This window comes from Exophiala aquamarina (assembly GCF_000709125.1).
Source record: "Exophiala aquamarina CBS 119918 chromosome Unknown aczIA-supercont1.29, whole genome shotgun sequence".
NCBI lineage: Eukaryota > Fungi > Ascomycota > Eurotiomycetes > Chaetothyriales > Herpotrichiellaceae > Exophiala > Exophiala aquamarina.
In genome coordinates, this window is record NW_013550559.1 from 46946 (window position 1) to 68909 (window position 21964).

Here is a 21964-nt window from a genome sequence, read left to right on the forward strand (position 1 = left end):
ATGCCAATCGCCACCAATAACCCTGGGAAGATCTTCTTTGTCAACTTGGCCATCGAGAAAGTGAAGGCGTCGGGTAAGATGTCATTTCCAGGCTCGACGAGGGTGAACAATGTATTGCCTTTGGCCATGCACAACTCTTCTTTTCAATTTTCGGACGCAAATTTCGAGAAAGAGAAGGTCGAGCTAAGCCCAGGAGAGCTCCTGGACCACGCTGTATTGGCTATGTATGGTCTCAATTCGAGCGAACGATACAAGTAAGTGCTGGCTCCACGGCGTCCCCCGAGGGTTTATATCGGCTGGTCTGACTAGATTAGCCTCAATGTAGCCATGACCAATCCAAAACAGCTCTTCTCGCTCTAGCTAAATTATTGGCTTACCCACAAGCACAATGTCAAGTCATATGCTCTCCACCCTGGAGTGAAGTTTACCGACCTGTTCCGGCATTCAGATGGATGCTTGGAGGACATTATGAAGTCTGCCATAAGTGGGTTTTTGTGAAGTCCTCGATGTATGACTGTGCGACGACGTTGATTGCCACACTCAATTCGCGAAGATTGTATACTCGTGCTCGGACGAGAACAGGCTTACCTCGTCAACAAGACAGTCAGGGCCAATTCGCCAAGAGTATCTCTTTGATTGCTTTTTACTACAATTACAAATAAGTAGATTCCTAGAAACCGAGCGACCAAGCAACACGGTTGACGTTTCAGTTGCGGAGAGGAAACAATACGCGATGTGGACTCACGCTGATGGACACGCAAGGACCCAGGCACTAGTACTGAATGCGGACCCTGATCTAGCAGTTATTTCGAAGATTCATGAAGTGGTGCACCCGAGAAGGATTTCGGTCTTAGAACAGTCGTCCGAACTCTCGACGCAGACCACAAGATGTCGTAATCATCTTTCGATGCTGGTGCTCGTCGCAGACATGTATGTATAGCAGGTTCTGGTACAAGCATTATTTTAAGGTTCATTTTAACAAACTTCCCCTGACCCGCCCCCCGGCTCTGGGGTTGAGCTGACCATTGCTACGGCAGTTCTGTGCTTCGTCCACTTGAAAGCATTTCGCCACCGGAGGACAAACCTAGCTTGCGTGATGTTTCATTAGCAATCGGGCTAGAATCCTCCGACTGAATAAGATATTTGTGCTCGCAGTTCACACGGACGACAATCTGCACGCTGTACCTACAACTGGCGTGACCAGAATGGTGCAGTTACGGGCCATCATGGCCAGCGTCACTGCTGCAATTTCTGGAACGCCTTTAATGCTGGGCATAGATTGCCCTTGTTGGCAATTGGGCTGCTGATATTGCTCGGGGCCGTATCGCTCACGCGAAGAGACCGTAAGTCAAGAGCGTGTCTAGTCGGTAAGTTTTCACTTTCTAAGTGACGGGACATCTGGCTAAGGCATTACAAGTACCGCCAGAATTACTAGAGGCTGGATCGGACACGATCGGGCGCCATCGGACCAGGGGTAAATTACTTTTTCAATCTGATCACTATCAAGAATGGGCAATACAGGCTCAGAAGGAGATCGACGGCATGGTAGGAGAGACTGTCTTTGCAGACTTCCGTGATAAGCAAAAGTGAATGCAATCATCAAGGAAATCAAAATATTAGACCTGTGGCTCGGATCGTGTTTCGCAATGCGCTCAGCAGGTTTTACGATCTACTCAGTCGACTCGGATACTGACAGTGCTTCAGACACGTGGTTGGACGGAAAATCCATCCTCACAAGGGCTGACATTATTGTCAATATTCATGGAATTCATCTGTGACGAGACGAGGTTTCCAGACCAGCATACCTTCATTTCAGGGCGATATCCCCACCAAACAAGCCTGGCAGATGATTATGCGCAGCAACCTGATCCCGAGTTGCCAAGTTATTACAGCTACTGAGTGTGGCGACGGCTCTGTCTGGGCATTCATCTGGCCGAACGTGGTCCCTTTGTTGACGCCAAAATCCTCTGGGCATTTGATGAGCAAGGGAAACAAATTGAGGTCGATCCTGGCAGCGAAACTGGCTACGCGGATGGGTTGACGATGGGTCCTTTACCATTTGCATGCGACTTCAGGCCTCGATTTGAAGCAAGGACCAAACTATCATGCGTGAATTTGCCGAGGCCTGGAGAACCGTCTTCAGTACCTACTCGACACCCAAGGGATAGACGTCAACTTGACTCAAACGTGACAAAAGGGCTGTGGAGATTGAGAGTTGAATTGGTCGCGTTCTGACACACTGGATAAAGGGAGCAGTATTATATGGGAGCATAAATAACACGGCCTGTGTGAGCTTTGAGTATTAGATTTTTCAGCGACCACTGAGCGCCACGTAGGAGATCAGTAAATAGTGCCTAACGTCAGTTCTGCTGGAAGGGACCATTGTACATCAGAACCCCTTATCACAACCCGCGATGCCCCGTTTCAGAGTAGACCGGTGGGAGCATTCGGGCTTAGTGTTCATGGACCATAAAGAAGGCCTATGTCCCAAACAGTAAACGTTGTGACGAATACAAAATACCAATACGTCTTGGCTCGTTTATAAGCGCGGCTTCTCTGGATGACCAAGGTTCGTCCGAAGAACCTCTTCCAGGTGAAAGAACTTCTCATACAGCTTCAAGCTGTCCGGGTTGGCGACTGCACCCGACGGCGTAATCTGCCTTCCAGACACAATCTGTTTGACCGCCAACTCGATCTTCTTGCCATTGACAGTATACGGAATCTCCGGCACCTGGAAAATATACTTTGGAACGTGGCGTGGAGTCAGCGCAGACGAGATCTCCAATTTCGTCCTGGCCACCAATTCTGAAGTCAAGGGGACATTGTTTTTGGTCTTCACAAACAGGATGACCGTCTCGTCTAAATCTTGGGGTCGGCGTTGCCCTACACATATCGTTTCCTCAAACTCGCAAATGTGCATGATTGCACCGTAGATTTCGGAAGAGCCGAAACGAACGCCCGATGGGTTTAACACCCCGTCCCTATAGTGGCAGAAGATGTATTAGCAGACTGCATCACAGAAGAGAAGCTTCCATGCGGAGAAAGACTGGTGCGTACGATCGGCCAAGCATCAAAAAGCCACCCGTAATTGGAGACATTGACACGAAGTCTCCTTGGTACCAAATGCCGTTCCCGAATTGTTCGAAATATGCTTCCCGGTAACGTGTATTGCCATTTCGACCCCAGAACATCACAGGCTGACTTGGAAACGGTAACCGACAGACGAGCTCTCCTGCAATCCCTGACGCAGCGACCGTTTTTGGAGTTTTGGCATCAGTATCAAGAACGTCAATTGCCATGCCGAGCGCGGGTCTCTGGATCTCTCCCGCGTACACAGCGGAGGTAGGATCTCCAGTGAGAACTAGACGTCAAAGTCAGGCAAAATGAGGGATGTCAGCTAAGTAGTTGATGGTCTTACGGGCTCCTGCTACGTCAGTGCCTCCACTTCCAGACACGAGATGGACGTGGGTCGGGAAGCCGTGGTCGTAGAACCATTCACAGACTTCTGCACCCAGGACTGAGCCTGTGGACGATACTGTTCTTAACGAGTTAAGATTGATTGAGTCTCCTGTTGCGCGTATCCCTGTCAGGTAAGCCTTCAAATCAGAACGGTCGGCTCACGTGGTTTCAGCCCGGCCATCATGAGATCTGTTAAAAATCTAGCCGAAGTTCCGAACAGGGTGACTCTGCAAGACATCAGACAAATCTGTGTGGAAAAACTAAAATATTTGAAACTTACTTCAACTTCTCCACTAGTTGCAGAGTTGCCAAAGGATCCGGGAGGAGGGGAGACCCGTCGTAGAGCACAATGCTTGCGCCGTAAGCCAGGCCGCACAAGAGTAATGGCCACATAATCCATCCAGTCTGTGATAATTAATGAGTGTCAATTGTTACCCGCGGATATTTAAAGGAGAGGCGGACTGTAGTGTACTGGTAGATTGTGTCCCCCGGGCACACGTTCAAACCCATCATGTAGTCCACTTTCGCTTTCATCAGCAACCCCTGGTAGACAATCAATTTGAGTTGCTCAAGGTGAAGAGGATCAAACTCACTGCCGCACTGTGCACGATGCACTTTGGTGGTCCTGTCTTTCAGAGGGTTAGAAAAACCTCCACCACTCGAGGGAGCAGAACTCACCGTTCCGGACGAATAAACAATAAAGCCAGGATGGTGGAACTGGACTTGCTCGAATCCCAGCTCCGCACCATTTGCGCGCCGGTTGAAGTGCATCCAGCTGACAGTCCACGGCAGTGTATGCGCTCGCTGCTGCTCCTCACGTTCAATAAGTATAGCTTCCCGAAAATTTAATACTGTACTTAATGCTGCTATGCATTCCCCAACTTTGGTCATCAAGGTGCGGGTCTTTCCATTGTAGAAGACTGAGCTCTCAAAGAAGACCAGACGTGGCTCAATCTGAAGCAGACGATCCATGATACCCTGAGTCCCCATGTCTGGTGACGAGGTTGAGAAGATGGCCCCAATCGAGAGCGTTGCGAGACACGCAACAATTGCTTCGGGGCAGTTTGTTATCACGGCGGCTACCCTGTCGCCTTTGCACACTCCACTGTTTCGCATTGCTTCTGCAGTTGTCTGAACCTGGGTGTACAACTCATTCCAACTAATTCTTTCGATGTCTGTAGAACCCTCCTTAGCGAAGTAGAGAGCCGTTCTGCCAGGGATCCTATTCTGGAAAATGTGCTCCGTAAAGTTCAAGGTGGTACCTGGGAAGAAATGTGGTGGTGGAAATATTGGTAGGCTCTACGATGACCATAAGCTGTGTTCAAGGGACACCACAAGGGTTGTCACGAAGTGCATACCTTGTCGCTGGTGCTGCCATCGAAAGCATGTTTTGGGGTAGCTCCTGGCTTCAGGTTCTGGTATTCGAACAGCTCGACCCAGAAATCAGAAGCCGTGTCAGCCTGAGTCGACCATGAATGTACATCTCTGTAATCTCTGAGATCTAAGGCTCTTTTTTTATTGACGGTCGTTCGAAAACGATCTAGGTTTGTAGAACCGACGTTTTGAGGTATCCAGAGAGTCCGAGGGGGAACCAACTGCGGAAACGCCATGTCGAATGCACCTTGGTGACCGTACTGCCTCTTGAAGAATCTAGAGTTGCAAATACAAGATGATACATCTACGACGACATAGTTAACACCGACCCACGTAGCCGGAGACCCACATGGTGAGTAAGCGTCGTGTCATTTGCTAAGGGAGAATACAGCAGGGGCCATGGATCTTCGGAGGAAATCAGCCACAATGTCCGGTCAGAATAGGCAGGTTTTCCGGCCAACTAGCCCTGAATGAGACAATTCCCATGACAGATCTCTCATGACGAGATAGTTGATGCTTTCGCACGCAGACTTGGAAAAATTCTGACCCCGATTTCACTCCCTTCTTATTCCGTTGTTGGATCTTTTGACGGCCGTGGTTACTGTACAAGAGCTGCATCATCCAGAATCCCGGCTCTTTGCTTAATGAAAGTCAGCGATCGGGCGAAACAGACGTTGCACACGGTATGCCGGCTTCTTCGTGTCCGAATGCACAGAGGGTAAAAGATTGTTAAAGTCGACAAATTTGTACTCGAAGAATGTGGGTTCATACCGACCGTTATGTCTCTACAAGCAATTGATCTGCTTCCCATAAAGTTGTGCCTCCCAAACGAGTCTTCAATTTGCAGCTGGGAGAACCGGCCAAGCGATGGACTCCTCCACCTGTGATAGAGCAACTGAAACGACGTGCACAAGAACTGAGATTATGAAATTAGTTTCTCTTGAAGCACTCCGAGGGGCCTGGGCATGCCAATTTAGAATATGCTTCCATTGCTGAGGCTCTAGGGAGGTAGACTCTAGGCCCAGGAGTATCTACCCCAGGATATTCCTCGTTCCGGCCAGAGTAGCTGACGGCATAAGCAACCAAGGATTCGGTGTCAGACCCGAGCAACATGGAGATCCTTGCCAAATACAGTGCGACTGCGTAGAAGCAGGAATGGATCGACCCTCTACTAAGGGGTGAGATTCGTTCCGTATATATGTCATGACGGAGCCGGATGTCGCCTCTAGCGACGCAACCGATGTACGGCTCAGTACAGTCAAGTACGGAGATGACTACCTTCTGAATTGATTGGTAGTTATACCTCTACCAAGGCCGAGAATCTCTCATGCTTCATTTACTAACAGTTGTTGTTAGTAATGTTAGTCAGCAGTGCTGGGGATCTATGTTGTAAAGTTGTTATCGTCATTGGAGAGAGTGACCCCAATCACGCCGACAAGTACAAGCAACAATCTAAGATTATAGTTCCAGTCGGAAAGCCAGCCCCAAGGTCTCCAGAATGTTTTCCATGTATGGGTATGATGATGCGCTTTTGGATCACGGCCACTTCCATCTCGACAATGTACGTGTTCCAGCCTCGAATATGCTTCTAGGGCCAGGAAGGGGATTCGAAATTATGCAGGTCCGCAAGTGTCCTGGTAGGATCCACCACGCAATGTGCTGCTTTGGTTTCGTGAGTTCAGCCGACTTCTGTAAAGTACTCAAGAGGAGCATCTCTAATAGATATAATCCGAAAGGGCACTTGACTAGGTGCCAAGTAGGGCAAACGGTCAGAGGAAGAGGCCTTTCGAAAAGGTACTTAGAGAGTATGGCAGCATGCTTGAGACTAATGCGCACTGTCGAATGGAAAATGATACGGCTCGTCTACTTGGAGTTGACGCGGCGGCGTGAATTGACAATATCAACGCCAAAGGGGCCATGAAAGGAATTGCCGAAGCCAAAGTCTTCGTCCCTCAGGTCTCTTATGCAGTCATCGATTGTGCCGTACAGTTCTTTGGTGGGGAATGAGTTTCCCAATACACTCTGCTGGCTGATATGTGGGCGTCGGTCAGGATCATGCGCATTGCTGACGGCCCCAATGAGGTTCATCCTACGGCATCTTGATCGGAATGAAAACAAAAGAGCAGAAGCTGAGTAAGCTTTGCTCGACAAGCAGAACAACCCCATAAAGAAGTTGCACGTATAGCAGGCCAGAAGGCGCTTGGAGCTGTAGTATTTCCTACGATCCGCTACCGTGATTGTATTCTTCTGGCTGACCTAGTGGAGACCATCCATAACTCCGAAGAGGAAGAGATGATACTCGACGACCTGTCCAAGAACACAGAACATGACATATTACTAGTGACAACTGTTGCAGAACAATCAACTGGGCAAGCTTTACTACCAGCATCTCTGACCTATGTACAACATCTAGGGCCAACGTTCCACCAGGCGTCGGCGGATTCTAAGAAAGAGTCGGTGGCTGCACAGGATGCTGTATGAATGCAGCGATTGCAGCTTTGTGGTATTTGCCGCTACCTGATGGACTTGGCTTAGTTGTGAACTCGATCAGTCACAAGCTTGTGATGGGAGCTTCGCTGTGGTGTCAGTGGATGCTATCACTTGTTGGTAGATCATTGATCCAATCAGTTACAGAACCTACTTTCATCACACTCCCGCTGTCTATCATGGACCTAATCCCACAGCATGGCCAGACGTATATGGACTACAACGAACACATCGACCACGGCCTGGATTGCCTACGAATCTTCAGTGATTGTTAGCGACGTCGGACTGTGTCTAGATCACAGAGGGTCTGCTTATGGTGATGGTTAGGCCGACATGGGAAGGCGTCTGGGTCTGGATAGATCCAATCCTCTACAATGTCAACGACTTTATTTTCTTCACCTGCAATATGCGTTGGACTTGGGCTTGGAGAAAGAACAGCAAGCGGGCAGAATAAACCGTCTACGTTGAAAACCAAGAGTCGCGATCTGTAGCTGGAAAGAAGTGATCTCTTCGACACATCTTTTAAAACGTCCGATGAGTCTGTGGGCGGTCTAGCAGCACTATACTGTCCTACTTGAGGCTCTGTTAAAGCAGGGTATTGTGGCTGATATCAAAAAGCTTTCAGGAGTCCATAGATGTCCAAGACGATTCATAACAAAGCTGAGAAGCTGACCAACGTATATTTGCGTGGTGCGGCAGAGTTTTATCAACAGAGAGCTTCCATCCTGCCTTCTAAACACTCGGAGTCCCTTCTACACACTCGGAGTCTAATGACCATGGTTAGGTACCATCAGTCCAGGAAATCGAGCTCGTCGGTAAGAACTGCCTCCCTCGTCTCAGGCAGAGCGGCTTTCCTCCGAACTCTTGGAAGCCCTCGTCGGTGCGGAACCAGGATGCGGTGACGATGTCGCAGAATTCATCTGATTTGCTAAGAGATTGGGAAACGCACTCCGGTCGGTCACATAGTTGCGAATGTAACGGCCAAGCAGGCGTAGATCTCCTTGCCAGTGGAACATGCTTGCTCTCGTACTACTCCTTGAACTGCTCATGTGTGGCGCCTAGTTCGCAGCTGAGAATTGCAGTTGTTCTGATGGCGAATTAGTGTTCAGACATGTGGATGGAAGCTATGGTGGAGGGGGATGCCCGAGACAAGCCGACTCAAGGGGGATATTCCAATGTCAAACCAGGGTCTCAATGTCTGATGGAGACTCAGTTGAAGTGTGGTTTGAGCGTGATGCTATTTGGGAATTGAATTTTAAATCAGGGACTCAAAACCTTGGAGCCTATGTGCATCTCCCAGGTCCAGTTTGTGTCGGACCGGAGACGTTAATTCACTTGCCTGTACCCAAACACAGCTGATTGGCAAGATGCCCCGGACTCCGACCCTAAAGCGTATAGCTCGGTGGCGACCTCGCTCTATTGATCCCTACATGTAGCCACGACAGGACATCACGATTCACGATCCATAATTGACGCATCTAGATAGTCATGATATTTGCGCCCGGAGTTGGGTTCTCGTACCCCCCAGTCAAGGTCTCTTGGACAAAACGAGAGGCAATATTATTTGCTCTGAGCATCGGTGCAACCCAGGATGAGCTGAATCTGCTTTACGTAAGCCAAATATGGTGCATGTGTGCTTTTTTTCTGAAGTGGAACTAGGAGCTACACCCTGATTTTACCCTGTTTCCAACCTACCCTTCTGTCCTGCGTAAGTTCATTCGATCGAACTCGTGTGCAAGAGAATCTTGGAGCTATACCTCACTGACATGAATTTTAGAATTCAAAGGTGGCGCGACAGATGTAGTCGACTTCTACGCTGCACAAGACAGCGCTGTGATTCCAGGTATTCCGAAGTTGGACCCCACTCGTGCATTGGACGGGGAACGGCGTCTCGAAGTTCTTTGTCCTTTGCCAACCACATCTCAAGGTCAGGATTTTATGTGGCACTCCAAGGTGATCGGAGTCTACGACAAGGGTGAGAAAGGGACGGTGCTGCAGCATGAATATCTCCTCGTTGAGGCGGGAACAGGAAAAGCATATTCTCGACTTGTAGGATCAGGATTTTTCGTCGGTCAAGGTCAATGGGGTGGGCCCAAAGGGCTTCGAGCACAACTGTTCCCTCCCCCACCCGGCAGAGAGTCCCGACCTGACGCAGTCTATGAGACGCGTGTGGGATCAACGAGTGCCCATCTATATCGGTGAGTTGGTCTACATGAAGGAGGATTTCGCCACAGCTCTGACACAGCTGCAAAGATTGAACGGCGACTACAATCCTCTTCACGCCACTCCCGAGCCAGGGGAAGCGATAGGCCTGGGAGGCATCATTATGCATGGGCTGTACACGTGGAACAGTGTCGCGCATCTTTTGGTGCAAAAGTTGGCGGGTTCAGATCCGTCAACCCTGAAAGAATATGGGGCTCGGATGTCTGCGCCAGTGAAGCCGGGGATGATGTTACTGACCGAGGTCTGGAGATCGGGGAACTTCACCAACGGCTGGGAGGATATCAGGTTTCGGACCAGTGCTGGAGGTGTTGAGGTTCTCAGCAATGGGAGGGCTCTAATCAAGTGCACGTCGACGATCGCCAAGCTTTGATATTTCCAGTCGAACACATCTTCTATGTCCGCAGCTGTAGACATGGAGTTGGGCTGCATGAACCTTCGATCCTTGTCTCGCCGGATCGACTCCATGCGCTTGCATAAGCCTGTCCGACTTGCTTCCGCTCGTTGAACCACATCAAGGCATACGTGGTGTATGGACTCGACGCTACGCCAAAGTCCTCGCGTACTTCGTCGACCAGTGTTGATTGATGGGGAACGTTTTTCACATGCTTTTCGAGTCCCAAACTTGTTGCCCAGAGCCGTGTCATTGTCGAGTGCGATTTCATCTAGTACTCACCCCTCTAGATCAGTGGCGATGGTAAACGCCACAGCTTTGGAGATATGATTGTTCCCCCACGCCTGTCCGGGCTTGGCGGGGGCACGAACGGTCGCTAAGTAAATACTACCAGAGATAATCCAGCTACTCGGCACCAGCTTCCCTGAACGCTCTCCATGAACCGGCCTCAGAGTGGTAGTTCGATTCAAACTTGGCCTGTATTCCGTTCAAAGTAGAGTTCATCGATTATGTCAAATGGAGGAGCCTCGTGCCGAACGAGCTTAGGGCGCGCGATTCGCAATACATCGTCCAGAGCGCCCGGCTTTCAACGTACCTGGATACACTGGATCTGGTTCAGTCGTGTCTGCATTCTTACCTCCAAAAGCCTTCTCTCATGATTCCAGAGTTTGCTAAATTATTTGGTGGTGACACCATCCTTTGCCGGAGCACGAAATCTGCTTCAGAGTCATATCCTGATTTCAGGGGCCGTATCTGTCCGTTCGTGCGCATTGGTGGCGGATAACCAAGCAACTTCCCGTGATTAGGCATCCTTTACTCTACTCCGTTTCCTTGACAATGGCTGTTCGGCAGCCACCAATGCCGGCATTCCAGCGTGAGAGGAATACGAGAAGTTCGCAGAGTGTCCGAGGGCCTGAATATGGCGACTGGCACACCTATACTCCTTCATTTAGATTGCTTCGAGGCTCGTTCTCCCAGTGAAGGACCAGAATCGTTTATCGAGCACCACCTTGGGGAGTCACCGCATACTGACCCTCACTATCAAGAGGCGCGGGCTTTTCCTAGATGAATTTCTCGATCACGCCGAGTCTAAAGGTGTATAACTAATCGCATGATGCAAGCAAATTGATTCAACGTATGCTTGTGTTTGTTCGGTGTGGGGAGAAAGGGGAAGGCACGATGAAGAAAATACGCAAGAGGTTTCCGTCCCGACGCTTGAGTTACGATGATGGAATCCCGGATTATTGGTATAGAACTTCTTCTTTATATTAAATGATCAGCAGACTCGCGCAGTGGCCAGGTAAAGGCTACGCTCTGCAACGCCGAGTCATGGAGTGGCTCTTAGTTCATCATCTCGCAGCAATTTGTCAAGGCAAGTTCACCTGGGCATAGACGTCGACCGACTCCGACTGCATTAGGGATGAATTTTTAGTAACTTTGACGCAACCAAGCTGAAGAATCATTCCCGAACACTTACAGCTGATATAGTCACTTTTTGACACTTGAGCCGGCGTATCAGCTTTTTGTACACTACTCATATGGCCGAAATATCGTTCCGGGCGGAACTGCCGAGGATTTTCATGCCTCTTTGGATCAGCATGAATATCCCCTACCGCAGGCAGTCAGCGACGGCGTTGAGAGGAGGGGAATAACCTGTCTCACATTCGCGATTACTGTAGATTGCTTGGGAATACGACAGCCCATGAACACATCTTCCTTGGTGTTCGAGTGGACACCGGGGCTTGTACTTTGTTTCCAGACAGATCAAAGTCGAGGACATCCCTCACTGGCAAGTGGTGCAACCGTTTCCCCTACACAAGGTAGACAATCCGGGCTCACTTCAATTTGGAAAGGAATTTTACACCATATTCTCTTTCAAACATATCCAGGACAACCCGTATGATAGATATGGGAGTCTTCCACCGATAGATCATGATTTTGTAAGGCTAGTTCTGCACCGCCCAATGTGTCCCATAAATCAGTCTGCAAATTTTCAACAAGTTGTTAAGGTCCTAGAAGGGTGGCACATGAGTAGGTGGAAGGAATTCCGGACAAACTGCTTCTCTTACCTGATATGCGATTCAAATGTCGTGAACACGACCTCCTTTGGATCCGGCAGTGAGAGATGATCAAAACAGTCTTTGCAAAGCTCGATATCATGACCCAAAGTTCTCTACTTCCATATGCCCTCCCTGCCTTTCTAGGGTGCTGCTTGAGCCAATTCAGCCGACTTACTGGAGTATTTCAGACGTTGTTGGGTCGAAAATCTACCAGGCGGCCCAAGTAGCTACGTCATCAAGGGGGATGATCCCGCGAACGTCACGTGACCGACATCCCTTGCTTCGCTGTGTTTCCCAAAAAGATGGAGAGACGCCGAAGCTGTATCGCGCAGAAAGAAAGTTACCTTAACCTAACCGAAGTTCCGGCAGCATTGCTGAGAAGGGTTGTTGAAATTTCCGGGGATAGCTCGAATTATTGGCGCTAGCATGCAAGTGTAAAGCTCGTAAGGCTGGACTTTGAACTGTCTCACGTGGAAGTCTTCGGCAAGGTCCCTAGTAGCTTTGCAGCAAAGGCGCCGGCGAGAATATCCTTACTTTCACACGTAGCTAGCAATTAGAATGACACCTTATTTCCTCAGTGGCATTGGGCCAGTGAAGGTCACATCTCCGGCCGAGTGCCACCGTGAGCACATGCTCCGGTTGGTGCAAGAGGTTCAGCATCAAGGGACTCGGGGGTCACGTACCGAGTTGGTGCACTTATGTCCGGCGCGCCATGAGGGTCTGATTATCTTTCTTTTAACCCAATACTGTGCAGTATGTCTTGCCCAAGCAGCACTCCTCTATTCTACGTATTTAATTAGTTGGACAAGCTTATCTACAATTTGCGATCATAGACCAAGATTAGTCCCATACTATAGCAGGACATCATGGCATTCAAGCACGAGGCAGGTCAATTTTGCGCAAGCATTGAGTCCGTTGTATGAGGGTTGACGCCGCTGACTCTTTTGGGTTTGGCAGAACGAATTTCCAGCAGAAGTGGCTACTCTACATGCTGAACTTAGCTATAAGCCGAGCAAGGTAAAGCAGGCCTTTGAACCAAATTTAACGCCATCAGGAAGTGACTGTAGAATAAACAGTGGCACGATCCAGCGCTTTTGGAGATCGAACAAGAAATTTACGATCACCACAAATACTGGGTGCAATATTGCAATCATGTCTTCGTGAAAGATCCAAACAAGGGGAAAGAAAGTTACGACATGAGCGAGACATTATATTTCGACTTGATGGGAATCACCCCCCGCGGACACTTCGACACAGCTTACGACAAGATCGGCCCGTATTTTGCCTCAGCAAATATTGCTTACAAAGATCTAGAGGTCACGGCCGTCACTAATGATTTTGGATACTCAACAATGGTACAGCATTATTGGGGTAAGACAAGTGATGGAAACGAATTCGATTTCACGTACCGGGTCACGGCCATGTTTCGCAGGATAGGCGGGAAATTCAAGTGGATACATGAGCATCTTTCCTTTCCCGTCGATATTGCTAGCAGAAAGGCCGACTTCAGCAGTGAGCTTGATGCGATGAAGTCGCTATATGTGCAAAGGTAGCCTAAGTTCGGTAGATAGCTTTATCGACGCCATTCTTGTGAGGGACTCCTTAGAGAGTTGCATGCTCCGAATGATCACCTACCTAGTTGACTCTGCAGTTCTGAGATTTCGAGTAGTTAATAGTAGTCAGTAAACGCGATAGTGTTGATTAGGAGTTTCCTTATCTAGCACGCTAGATAATCTTAAAAGTTCCGAGGGGCTACCCCACCATCGTTTAACGTCCTCGGGGTGTTTATCCCGGTAACTTTCCCCTTCTTTATATTCGGCCCGGGGTAGTCCGAAAACCTAGATTTTCAATAGATATTACTCTAATAAGGATTAGTAATTAGAAGTAGACTATTACGAACTAGGTTACGGATAAGGGTGTTAGGATAGGCACCCCGCGTTCTAAGGGATAGTATAAGGAAGGTTAGCCGATAAGGAATAAGTATTATAATCTAAGCTACGAATAGTTCTAACTAAGGTAGGGTTCCTTAATAGAGTAGGTATTTAGAGAGGTTTAATATAGTAATAACTAAGGGAATATATTTATTGGACTATATCCTAAATATAGATATAGGATTACTAATAAAGTTAACTATAAACTGTTAGGCCAGAAAAGAATTATTAGGCTCAATTTAGGCTAAGTAATATACTAGTAACGCGCGCTCCGTACGCCGACGCCCTGAAACGGGGGGGTTAGAGGTGGCGAAAGGAGTATTAAATTATCGCGAACGTCATAACCTATAGTTTCTAGTTTCTAGTAACTTTAAGCTTTTTAATAGGGAGAAGGTAGAAAGCTAGCGTTGTTGGCAGGAGAAAGTTATGGCCTGAAATATGAGGCTAATATAAATAGAGAAGTGTAAGATAAAGGGGCGAATTACGTAGTACGGTTAATAATAGATTAGTTATTAGTAACGGTATAGTAGGCGATTTTAACGTAGAAGGTTAATAATATATATTGGATATAACGGTATAGTGTTAAATTAGGCTATCGCTGACACACCCCACCCGGCTATTGTTTTCCGCTTAAGTACCTTTAGCCTTTACATTTCTATTAGTAGTCGATTATTAGGGCGGAATCGGAGGTCCTCTATTTTAATTCTTTATAGAAGATGGAGTCTATCTAATAATCGGAGTCGTAATAGCTATATATATATCGAGTAGTATTTCTTGTAGCCGTCTTGGCCTCTAGCCGCGGAGTCGTACTTAAGATTAAGAACCGTAGTCGTAAGTGTCGACCCTTATACTTTATAGTCTATAAAGCTAAATATAGGGTACATTAGCACCTATCTCCTTCGTACGGAGTATCCCTTAATTGTAATAGATCTTTCTAGTGGGAAAATGGGGGTAATCTTAGTATCGAGGCCGTCGAACTTAGAGTACGCTAAATTATCTCGCTAGAATAAAATATACGCTAGAGGTTTTATATATTAGATGTATAGACTATCTATCTCGAAGAATTCCGCTAGTAGGCGTATAATTAGTCGCGTACTCTATTATTAATAGTAGAGAAATATACTAGTTAGATTAATAATAATACCTAAGGTAATACTACGCGCACTATTTACCTATCCGAGGGTAGTATAAATGTTAAAAAGGAGTATAGCTAGTATCTATAGGGTGTAAAGAAAAAGTCCCGGGAAGGGGATCCTAGTATCTTAGTTAGTTTATCGTAGTAAGTCCTCTACGTATAGACGAGACGGACCGTAGTCCTAATCCGGCGGTACACCGCTAGGAAGACGTAAATCCTCTAGGATCGGGTCCGGGTAAAGTATTCTATTTAAAGGCGATTAACGTAGTAACGAAGAATATCAAGCTTAATAATAGTAGTTACGTTTTCTAAATCCGGTGTAAGGAGGGACGTTATTGTCTTACTATTTAATAACGCTAGGTTATCTTCCGTTAATATAGCCGCTCTATCTATTTAATCTACTAGTCTAGGACGATAACGTTAGTAAACTAGTACTAGATAATTCGTCTATTCGCGTCTTCGTCGTTCCTAATTCTTAGCTTCTTCTATAGCGCTAGGCTTCTAACGAATAAGAACTAGTAGAAGTCTCCTATAAGGATAACGATAAGTGGCCTACTAAAGAAGTCGAGTATTATAATCCGAGCTATAAGTAGTTCTAACTAAGGTAGGATTCCTTAATAGAGCGGATATAAGAGTATTAACTAGGACGATAAGGGAATATTAATCGTCGAACTATATCCTAAATATAGATATAGAATTACTAACGAAGTTAACTACGAACTATACTATCTAAGTAAAGAAGCGTATATATATAATATTAGTATAGACTATAGACTTACTATAAGAGTATAAGTAACTTAACGAGAACACTAAGATAATCGATTAATTACTATATAGTCCTTAGAACATCGACTATAAGAACTTAAGGAGTCTAAAAACCTCGTATACGATCCGTATAGCCCCTAAGGTCTTATATACTAGGCTCCTTAGTATTTTAGGACTAGTCTTAGTATAGAATAAGTACTTCTAGGGTCTATCGTAGTCCTATTTCGTAATAATTACTCTCTTCTCCCGAAGTATACTCGTCCTCGAGTATAGAAGTAGTAGGTAAGAAGTAGCGTTCTAGTATAGCGCTATATACGTTCTATATTAATATTAGAAAAAACGTAATACGTTTCCTTAATCTTAGGGTCGCTCCTAATCCTAACTTATCCTACTCTTAGGAATTATTTCGTATTTACTTTAATTTACTTAATTCTAGCGAGACTTCGCGTACTTCTTATACTCTAGTATAGTATATATAGTAAGCTATACCTATAAGGCTAAACTTTTTAATTATTTAGTTCTCGCTATTTAATCTTCGTTAAGGTCTTAGCGATTAGTCTCTAGGTAAGGAGTATATTAACCTTCCTTTACCCTATTTTTCTTCTTCTTTTTTTTTTATATTTCTTATTCCTTAAGACTCCCCCCCTTAATAAGTCCTATAGTTAGTTCTCTAATTTTTCCCTACTAATAGTATACTAGTGTTACGGACCAGGTCATGAATGAGGTCGCCAGGACAGGCGCCCCACGTTCTAAGGGACAGTTTAAGGAAGGTCAGCCGATAGAGAACGAGGCTGCATCACGTGACCAGGGAGTGCATTAGTGCATTGCCGCATTGGAGCAATGCACCAATACACTAAAGCAACATTTAGAGCATTATATATACATACTCCCTTACCTAGATAGAATAGTTCGTAGTTAACTTCGTTAGTAATCCTATACCTACATTTTAGGATATAGTCCGACGAATAAGTATTCCCTTTATTATCTTAGTTAGCACTCTAGTACCCACTCTATTAAGGAACCCTACCTTAGTTAGAACTACTTATAGCTCGGATTATAACACTTTAACTACTACTTAATTAGTATTAGATATCTAACGTAGGATTATCTCGACTTAGATCCCTACTATCTAGCGTACGTCTACTTACAGCCTTAAATAATTCTTTAAAGACTAATATCGTTTAAGATAGTAGTTCCGACGAAGACTCCGACGTAGATATAGTTAACGTACTAGGATTTACTAATATATCTCGAGACAGTATTAAGGTAGAACTATTCTATAGGAATAGGGAGAAGCTAGGATACTTCCTTACATAACTTAAGACTACCTTTAAGCTTAATCTAGCTAAGTATACTAAAGTAGAGGATAAGGTTATATTCGTAGTAATACACCTTAAGGGGGCGGCGTTCTATTAGTTTAAACTAGTATAGGACGACTACCTCGAGTCCTTTAACCCCGACGACGAAACTAAGGTATACTTTAGGAACTTTACGTAGTTCGAAATAATAATTAAATAGATCTATAGTACGGTTAATAAAGCTACGGTAGCTTCTCGTACTATCTATATCCTTAAATAAGTAGAATCTATAGCTAATTATTATTCGGAATTTAAAAAGCTAGTAAAGGAACTAGAGTATACGAACGATAATATCTTTAGGGATACGTTCTATAATAGATTAAAGAAGAAAGTTAGGAAGGAAATAATAGAGCGCCTAGAAACCTATAAAGATATAGTAGAAAAGGCTATTAAACTTAATAATCGACTATACGAGTTATATATAGAAGATAATTAAGGAAGAGGCTTAGGAAAGCGAGGGTACCGAGAGTATCGATATTCTTCGCGAGCTAATACGGAACGCCTACGAGACTACGGAGACCCTATAGACCTAGACGCTATAGAACGTTATAACGCCCGACGAATAGGCCTAGATAGAGGCCGGAATATAGGGCGAAAGGTTATAGAAGGACGAGATCGAGAAAAGGAAAGATAAAGAAAGGAAAATCTATACTATAGATATAGTAAGTCCGGATACTATATACGCGATTATCTAGAAAAGAAAAGCGCTCGAGGACTATATATAATAAATATATAGAGCGGTAGTATAGACGGCTTAATAGCGAAAAAGGTCGATACTATTAAAGAGACCTAAGGACCTATCGAGAGTAAGAGTAAACTAGCGTAGAAGGACTACTAGAAATCGGATAACCCCCGAGAGTTAGGTAAGTTAGATACTAAGCTATTAGAAGAGGAATTCTAGTTAAAGTATTAGACTAAGAAGCCTAAAGGATCTAAGCGTAAGACTTAGAAGAAAGAAAAGTTCGACGAACTTCTAAAGGGAGAATAGTAGAGCGAAGTAATATATAATACGAGGAGAAATATCGTAAGATACGCTTAAGAATTATAGTATTTCTACTACGAAGACGACTACTAACTCTATTTAGCTTTAAAGACCGAAAAATAGTAGTTTCTATATAAGGATAGAGGAAGTATAAAGCCTCGAAAATAGGAATAGAAGGTCTAGGAAACCCTAGCTATAATAATAGTCGATTTCGAAAAAGAAACGGTACTTATAAATATAGATAACTATACGATAATTAGAATAAGATTCTAGAAGATAGTTAACGAAGTTATAGTATTAAATAGAAGAGTAACGTAGGAAACGTTTAGGACGGCGTTAATCTATAAGTACCGAATCCGAGGATACTAATAATATAGATATACCTATACGTATACGGAAGATAGGGAACTATATTAACTAAAAATTTAGCGAGAAGAAGACGAATAGGTACCGATAGACGAGATATTACGATAATATAAGAACTCTATAGAATTCTATATATATTTCTAGGATAGAAGGGAAGGAGAAATCCTATGTCGTTATAACCTAGGCGCTACTCCTAGAAGAAAATAAAAATACGTATAGATCTAGAAATATAACGACTAGAAATACTCCTTATAAGTCGAATATACGTACGATACGTATAACGAGGAAGCTTACTTTACGACCTTTAAAGAACTAGGTAAAGGAGTAACCTATATAGAAGGATAGTTAGTTTAGCTTAAGTAAGGACTATTTAGTTTTAGGATAGTAACGCTACTACCGCCCTATTATAATATATCTATAATGGAAAAAGGACCCGCGGATAAGATTATACTAAATAAGCCCGACCTAGTAATTATTCGAACCTACTACTAGGTAGTAGGACTAGCGGAGAACTCCGGGATATATTATAATCCCCTAGGATAACCGAAGAAAGAAAGAATCTATATAATAATCTATAAATATACCTAGGATAAATACGAAGATAAAGAAAATAGCTATACGTACGATTATATAGACTACGTATTCCCTTTCCTATTTAGAGAAGGAGAAAATAATAACTAATTAGAAGAATTAAGATAGTAGTTAAATAAATACGAGAAAGTAAGACTATAGAGAATAACGCGTACCTACCCTAACGACGCGGTATTAAAAGAGGAAGAAAACGAGGTAATAGTATCGGAATATTATCTTATAGTATTTATTACTAACTACTACTAGGTAAGTATTAAAGACGGTATTAAGAAATTAATATTCTACCCTAGCGGACTAAGGTAATTAACCCGAAGACCGATTAGTCTAAACGAATACTACGATCTAGAATATCTAGCGGTAGCTTCTTACTATTCGTACGATATAGTAGGGGGCTAAGTAGTACGATATAACCTACTAGTATAAATAATCGAAGGGGTATAAGTACGATTAGTATACCTAAATAATAAAGAAGAAGAATAGAAAGAAGTAAACGCTAAAGAATTAGATAAAGATTCCGAAGTATCGTTAGAAGAAGAAGAAAAATATTACGTAGCTAAGGTTACGAGGAACTAGATTAAGATTATAATAAAGTACTAGAAATATAGCGAATATATAGGATATAATAGCGAGGCCGGAAGATACCTCTACGTCTATTATAATCCTAGAATAAAACTATAAGAATAATAGAACGAAATTAATATATTATTCTACTAGGATTACGAATATAATTAAGTACTAATAGTATATACCTACGTATAGAGACTAACCTACGAACGAATTATAGTTAACCTCGAATAGGAAGATATAAAGAAAATCTAGGGAACGGAAGCTCTAACGATACGGAATTTATATATAATATAGGAGGATAAGAAGAAGGATATACCTTATATTAATAGACGAGTAAACTCGACGTACCTATTCGGTTACTTTAGCTACGCGGAAAGAAGCTACTAATAGTACTTTAAGCTATATTAATACCTATAGAATATAAGTCCTAATCGACCTCGGATTCCGATTAGTAAGATAATATATCGATCGATAAACGAGTATAACGAACGTACTTATATAGTAGAGCTAAGACTATACGTATATTTAAAAAACGATAAGGGAATAACCTATTAAGGCTAGGTTACCTACGGTAATAGCCTTAGACTCTATATAAGCTAAATAAGGGTAAAGCGGAATATATAGTCCTTACGGCCGTTCTATAGAACCTTCCTATACGACTTATAATAGATTCCGAAGTAAACGGAAATTACGTCTTATACTACGTAGCGTAAAGGTTAAAAAACTACGTAAAGGTAAAGATAGAACTATACCGACTTATAATAGTAGACGAGTCGCTAATAGAGTTCGAGGACGGATAGATAAGAAAAGAACTACGATAAGTCGAACTAATAATAGGAACCTATTAGGAAAGAATAACCCTAGATATAATAGCGATAAAATATAACGCTATACTAGGAATAGGATAGCTAGAAAAATATAACCCCTAAATAAACTAGAAAATAAGAGAATTCGAATTTCCGAATTATAGTTACGGAATAAAAATAGAAGACTAATTATCTTTAAAGGTTTCCTTCGTAAAGGCGATATAGGTACGACTAAGAGGTAGAATATTAGCTTAGACTAATATCGAAGAGCTACTCCCGAAATATACGAAATATAAAGAACTATTTATAGAAAAGGAAGGTAAGGTAGTACTTCTAGAATACTAGCCTTAGGATTATAGGATATCTATAAAAGAAGGAGAAATACTTAACTATAAGGAATAGTTAAAATTACTCTTAAAGAAAGAAGAAGACTTCCTAAAAGACTATATCGAGAAACTAGAAGTAAAAGGCTTAGTAAGAAGAAGCTAACTAAAGGTAGAAAAGTATAGATCTATATCCTATAGTATACTCTTTATAATAAAGAAGGATAGATTACTACGACTATATATTAACTATAGACTACTTAACGATAAAACTATTAAGGACTATTATTCTATTCTCCGATAGAATAAACTATAGGATCGCCTTTTAGGCGTCGTATAGTTTATAGCGTTAGATACTAGGGACGCCTATTACCTAATTAGAATAGCTAACGGAGAGGAATAGAAGACGGTATTCCGAATAAGATAGGAGGTCTACGAATTCCTAGTTATACCTTTTAGACTTACTAATATACTATTAACGTTCTAAGAATTTATAAATAACGCTCTAAGAGAATATTTAGATATATTCGTCCTTATCTATCTCGACGATATCCTAATCTTCTTAAAAACTTACGAGGAATACGTAGAGTATATAAAGAAAGTAATAGAAAAGCTAAAGGAAAATAAAATCCTACTTAAGCTATCTAAATACGAATTCTATAAGAATAGTATTAGATTCCTAGACTATATTATATCTTCGAACGGACTCGTACCGGACTAAGAGAAAGTCCGAGCTATTAAAGAATAGCTAGAACTAACGATAGTTAAGGAAGTATAGGTATTCTACGAATTAATTAACTATTACCGAAAGTTTATTAAGGACTTCTTAAAAATCGTAGTACTAATTACTAATCTAACTAAGAAAGAAATAATCTTCGATTTTAGGGAAAAATATAAGAACCCCTTTAAAGAGCTAAAGCGACGAATAACGTCTATACTAATCTTATATATTTTCGACCTAGAAAAGGAAGCGACCGTAGAAATAGACGCTTTAGATAAAGTAATAGGAGGCTACCTTAAATAAAAAGACGAATAAGGGAAGCTTTATCTAGTAGTATATTATTTAAGGAAGCTAAGCGGACCCGAGGTAAATTACGATGTCTACGATAAGGAACTACTCGTAGTAGTAGAATACCTAAAAATATA

General features: G+C 43.5%; 5 protein-coding genes across 5 annotated transcripts; 4 read left to right on the forward strand and 1 right to left on the reverse strand.

Moving 5' to 3' along the window:
• On the forward strand, positions 1 to 360 carry A1O9_12860 (uncharacterized protein; the record flags this gene model as incomplete). Its single annotated transcript, XM_013398214.1, has 2 exons — positions 1 to 254; positions 315 to 360. 2 exons carry the CDS (start codon positions 1 to 3, stop codon positions 358 to 360), a joined length of 300 nt encoding a protein of 99 aa, XP_013253668.1.
• A 2179-nt stretch (positions 361 to 2539) lies between these two features.
• A1O9_12861 (acetoacetate-CoA ligase) lies at positions 2540 to 5069 on the reverse strand (the record flags this gene model as incomplete). Its single annotated transcript, XM_013398215.1, has 9 exons — positions 2540 to 2981; positions 3058 to 3361; positions 3419 to 3568; positions 3622 to 3686; positions 3740 to 3864; positions 3922 to 4002; positions 4053 to 4088; positions 4138 to 4758; positions 4818 to 5069. 9 exons carry the CDS (start codon positions 5067 to 5069, stop codon positions 2540 to 2542), a joined length of 2076 nt encoding a protein of 691 aa, XP_013253669.1.
• A 911-nt stretch (positions 5070 to 5980) lies between these two features.
• A1O9_12862 (acyl-CoA dehydrogenase) lies at positions 5981 to 6921 on the forward strand. Its single transcript, XM_013398216.1, has 3 exons — positions 5981 to 6129; positions 6190 to 6529; positions 6583 to 6921. The coding sequence occupies exons 2-3, from the start codon at positions 6332 to 6334 to the stop codon at positions 6721 to 6723; spliced, it is 339 nt and encodes a 112-aa protein (XP_013253670.1). The 5' UTR covers positions 5981 to 6129; positions 6190 to 6331; the 3' UTR covers positions 6724 to 6921.
• A 1887-nt stretch (positions 6922 to 8808) lies between these two features.
• A1O9_12863 (uncharacterized protein) lies at positions 8809 to 9913 on the forward strand (the record flags this gene model as incomplete). Its single annotated transcript, XM_013398217.1, has 4 exons — positions 8809 to 8931; positions 8980 to 9028; positions 9098 to 9518; positions 9574 to 9913. The coding sequence occupies 4 exons, from the start codon at positions 8809 to 8811 to the stop codon at positions 9911 to 9913; spliced, it is 933 nt and encodes a 310-aa protein (XP_013253671.1).
• Positions 9914 to 13190: 3277 nt separating this feature from the next.
• A1O9_12864 (uncharacterized protein) lies at positions 13191 to 13547 on the forward strand (the record flags this gene model as incomplete). The annotated part of the gene is made up of 1 exon (XM_013398218.1): positions 13191 to 13547. The coding sequence occupies one exon, from the start codon at positions 13191 to 13193 to the stop codon at positions 13545 to 13547; it is 357 nt and encodes a 118-aa protein (XP_013253672.1).
• Between the last annotated feature and the right edge of the window lie 8417 nt (positions 13548 to 21964).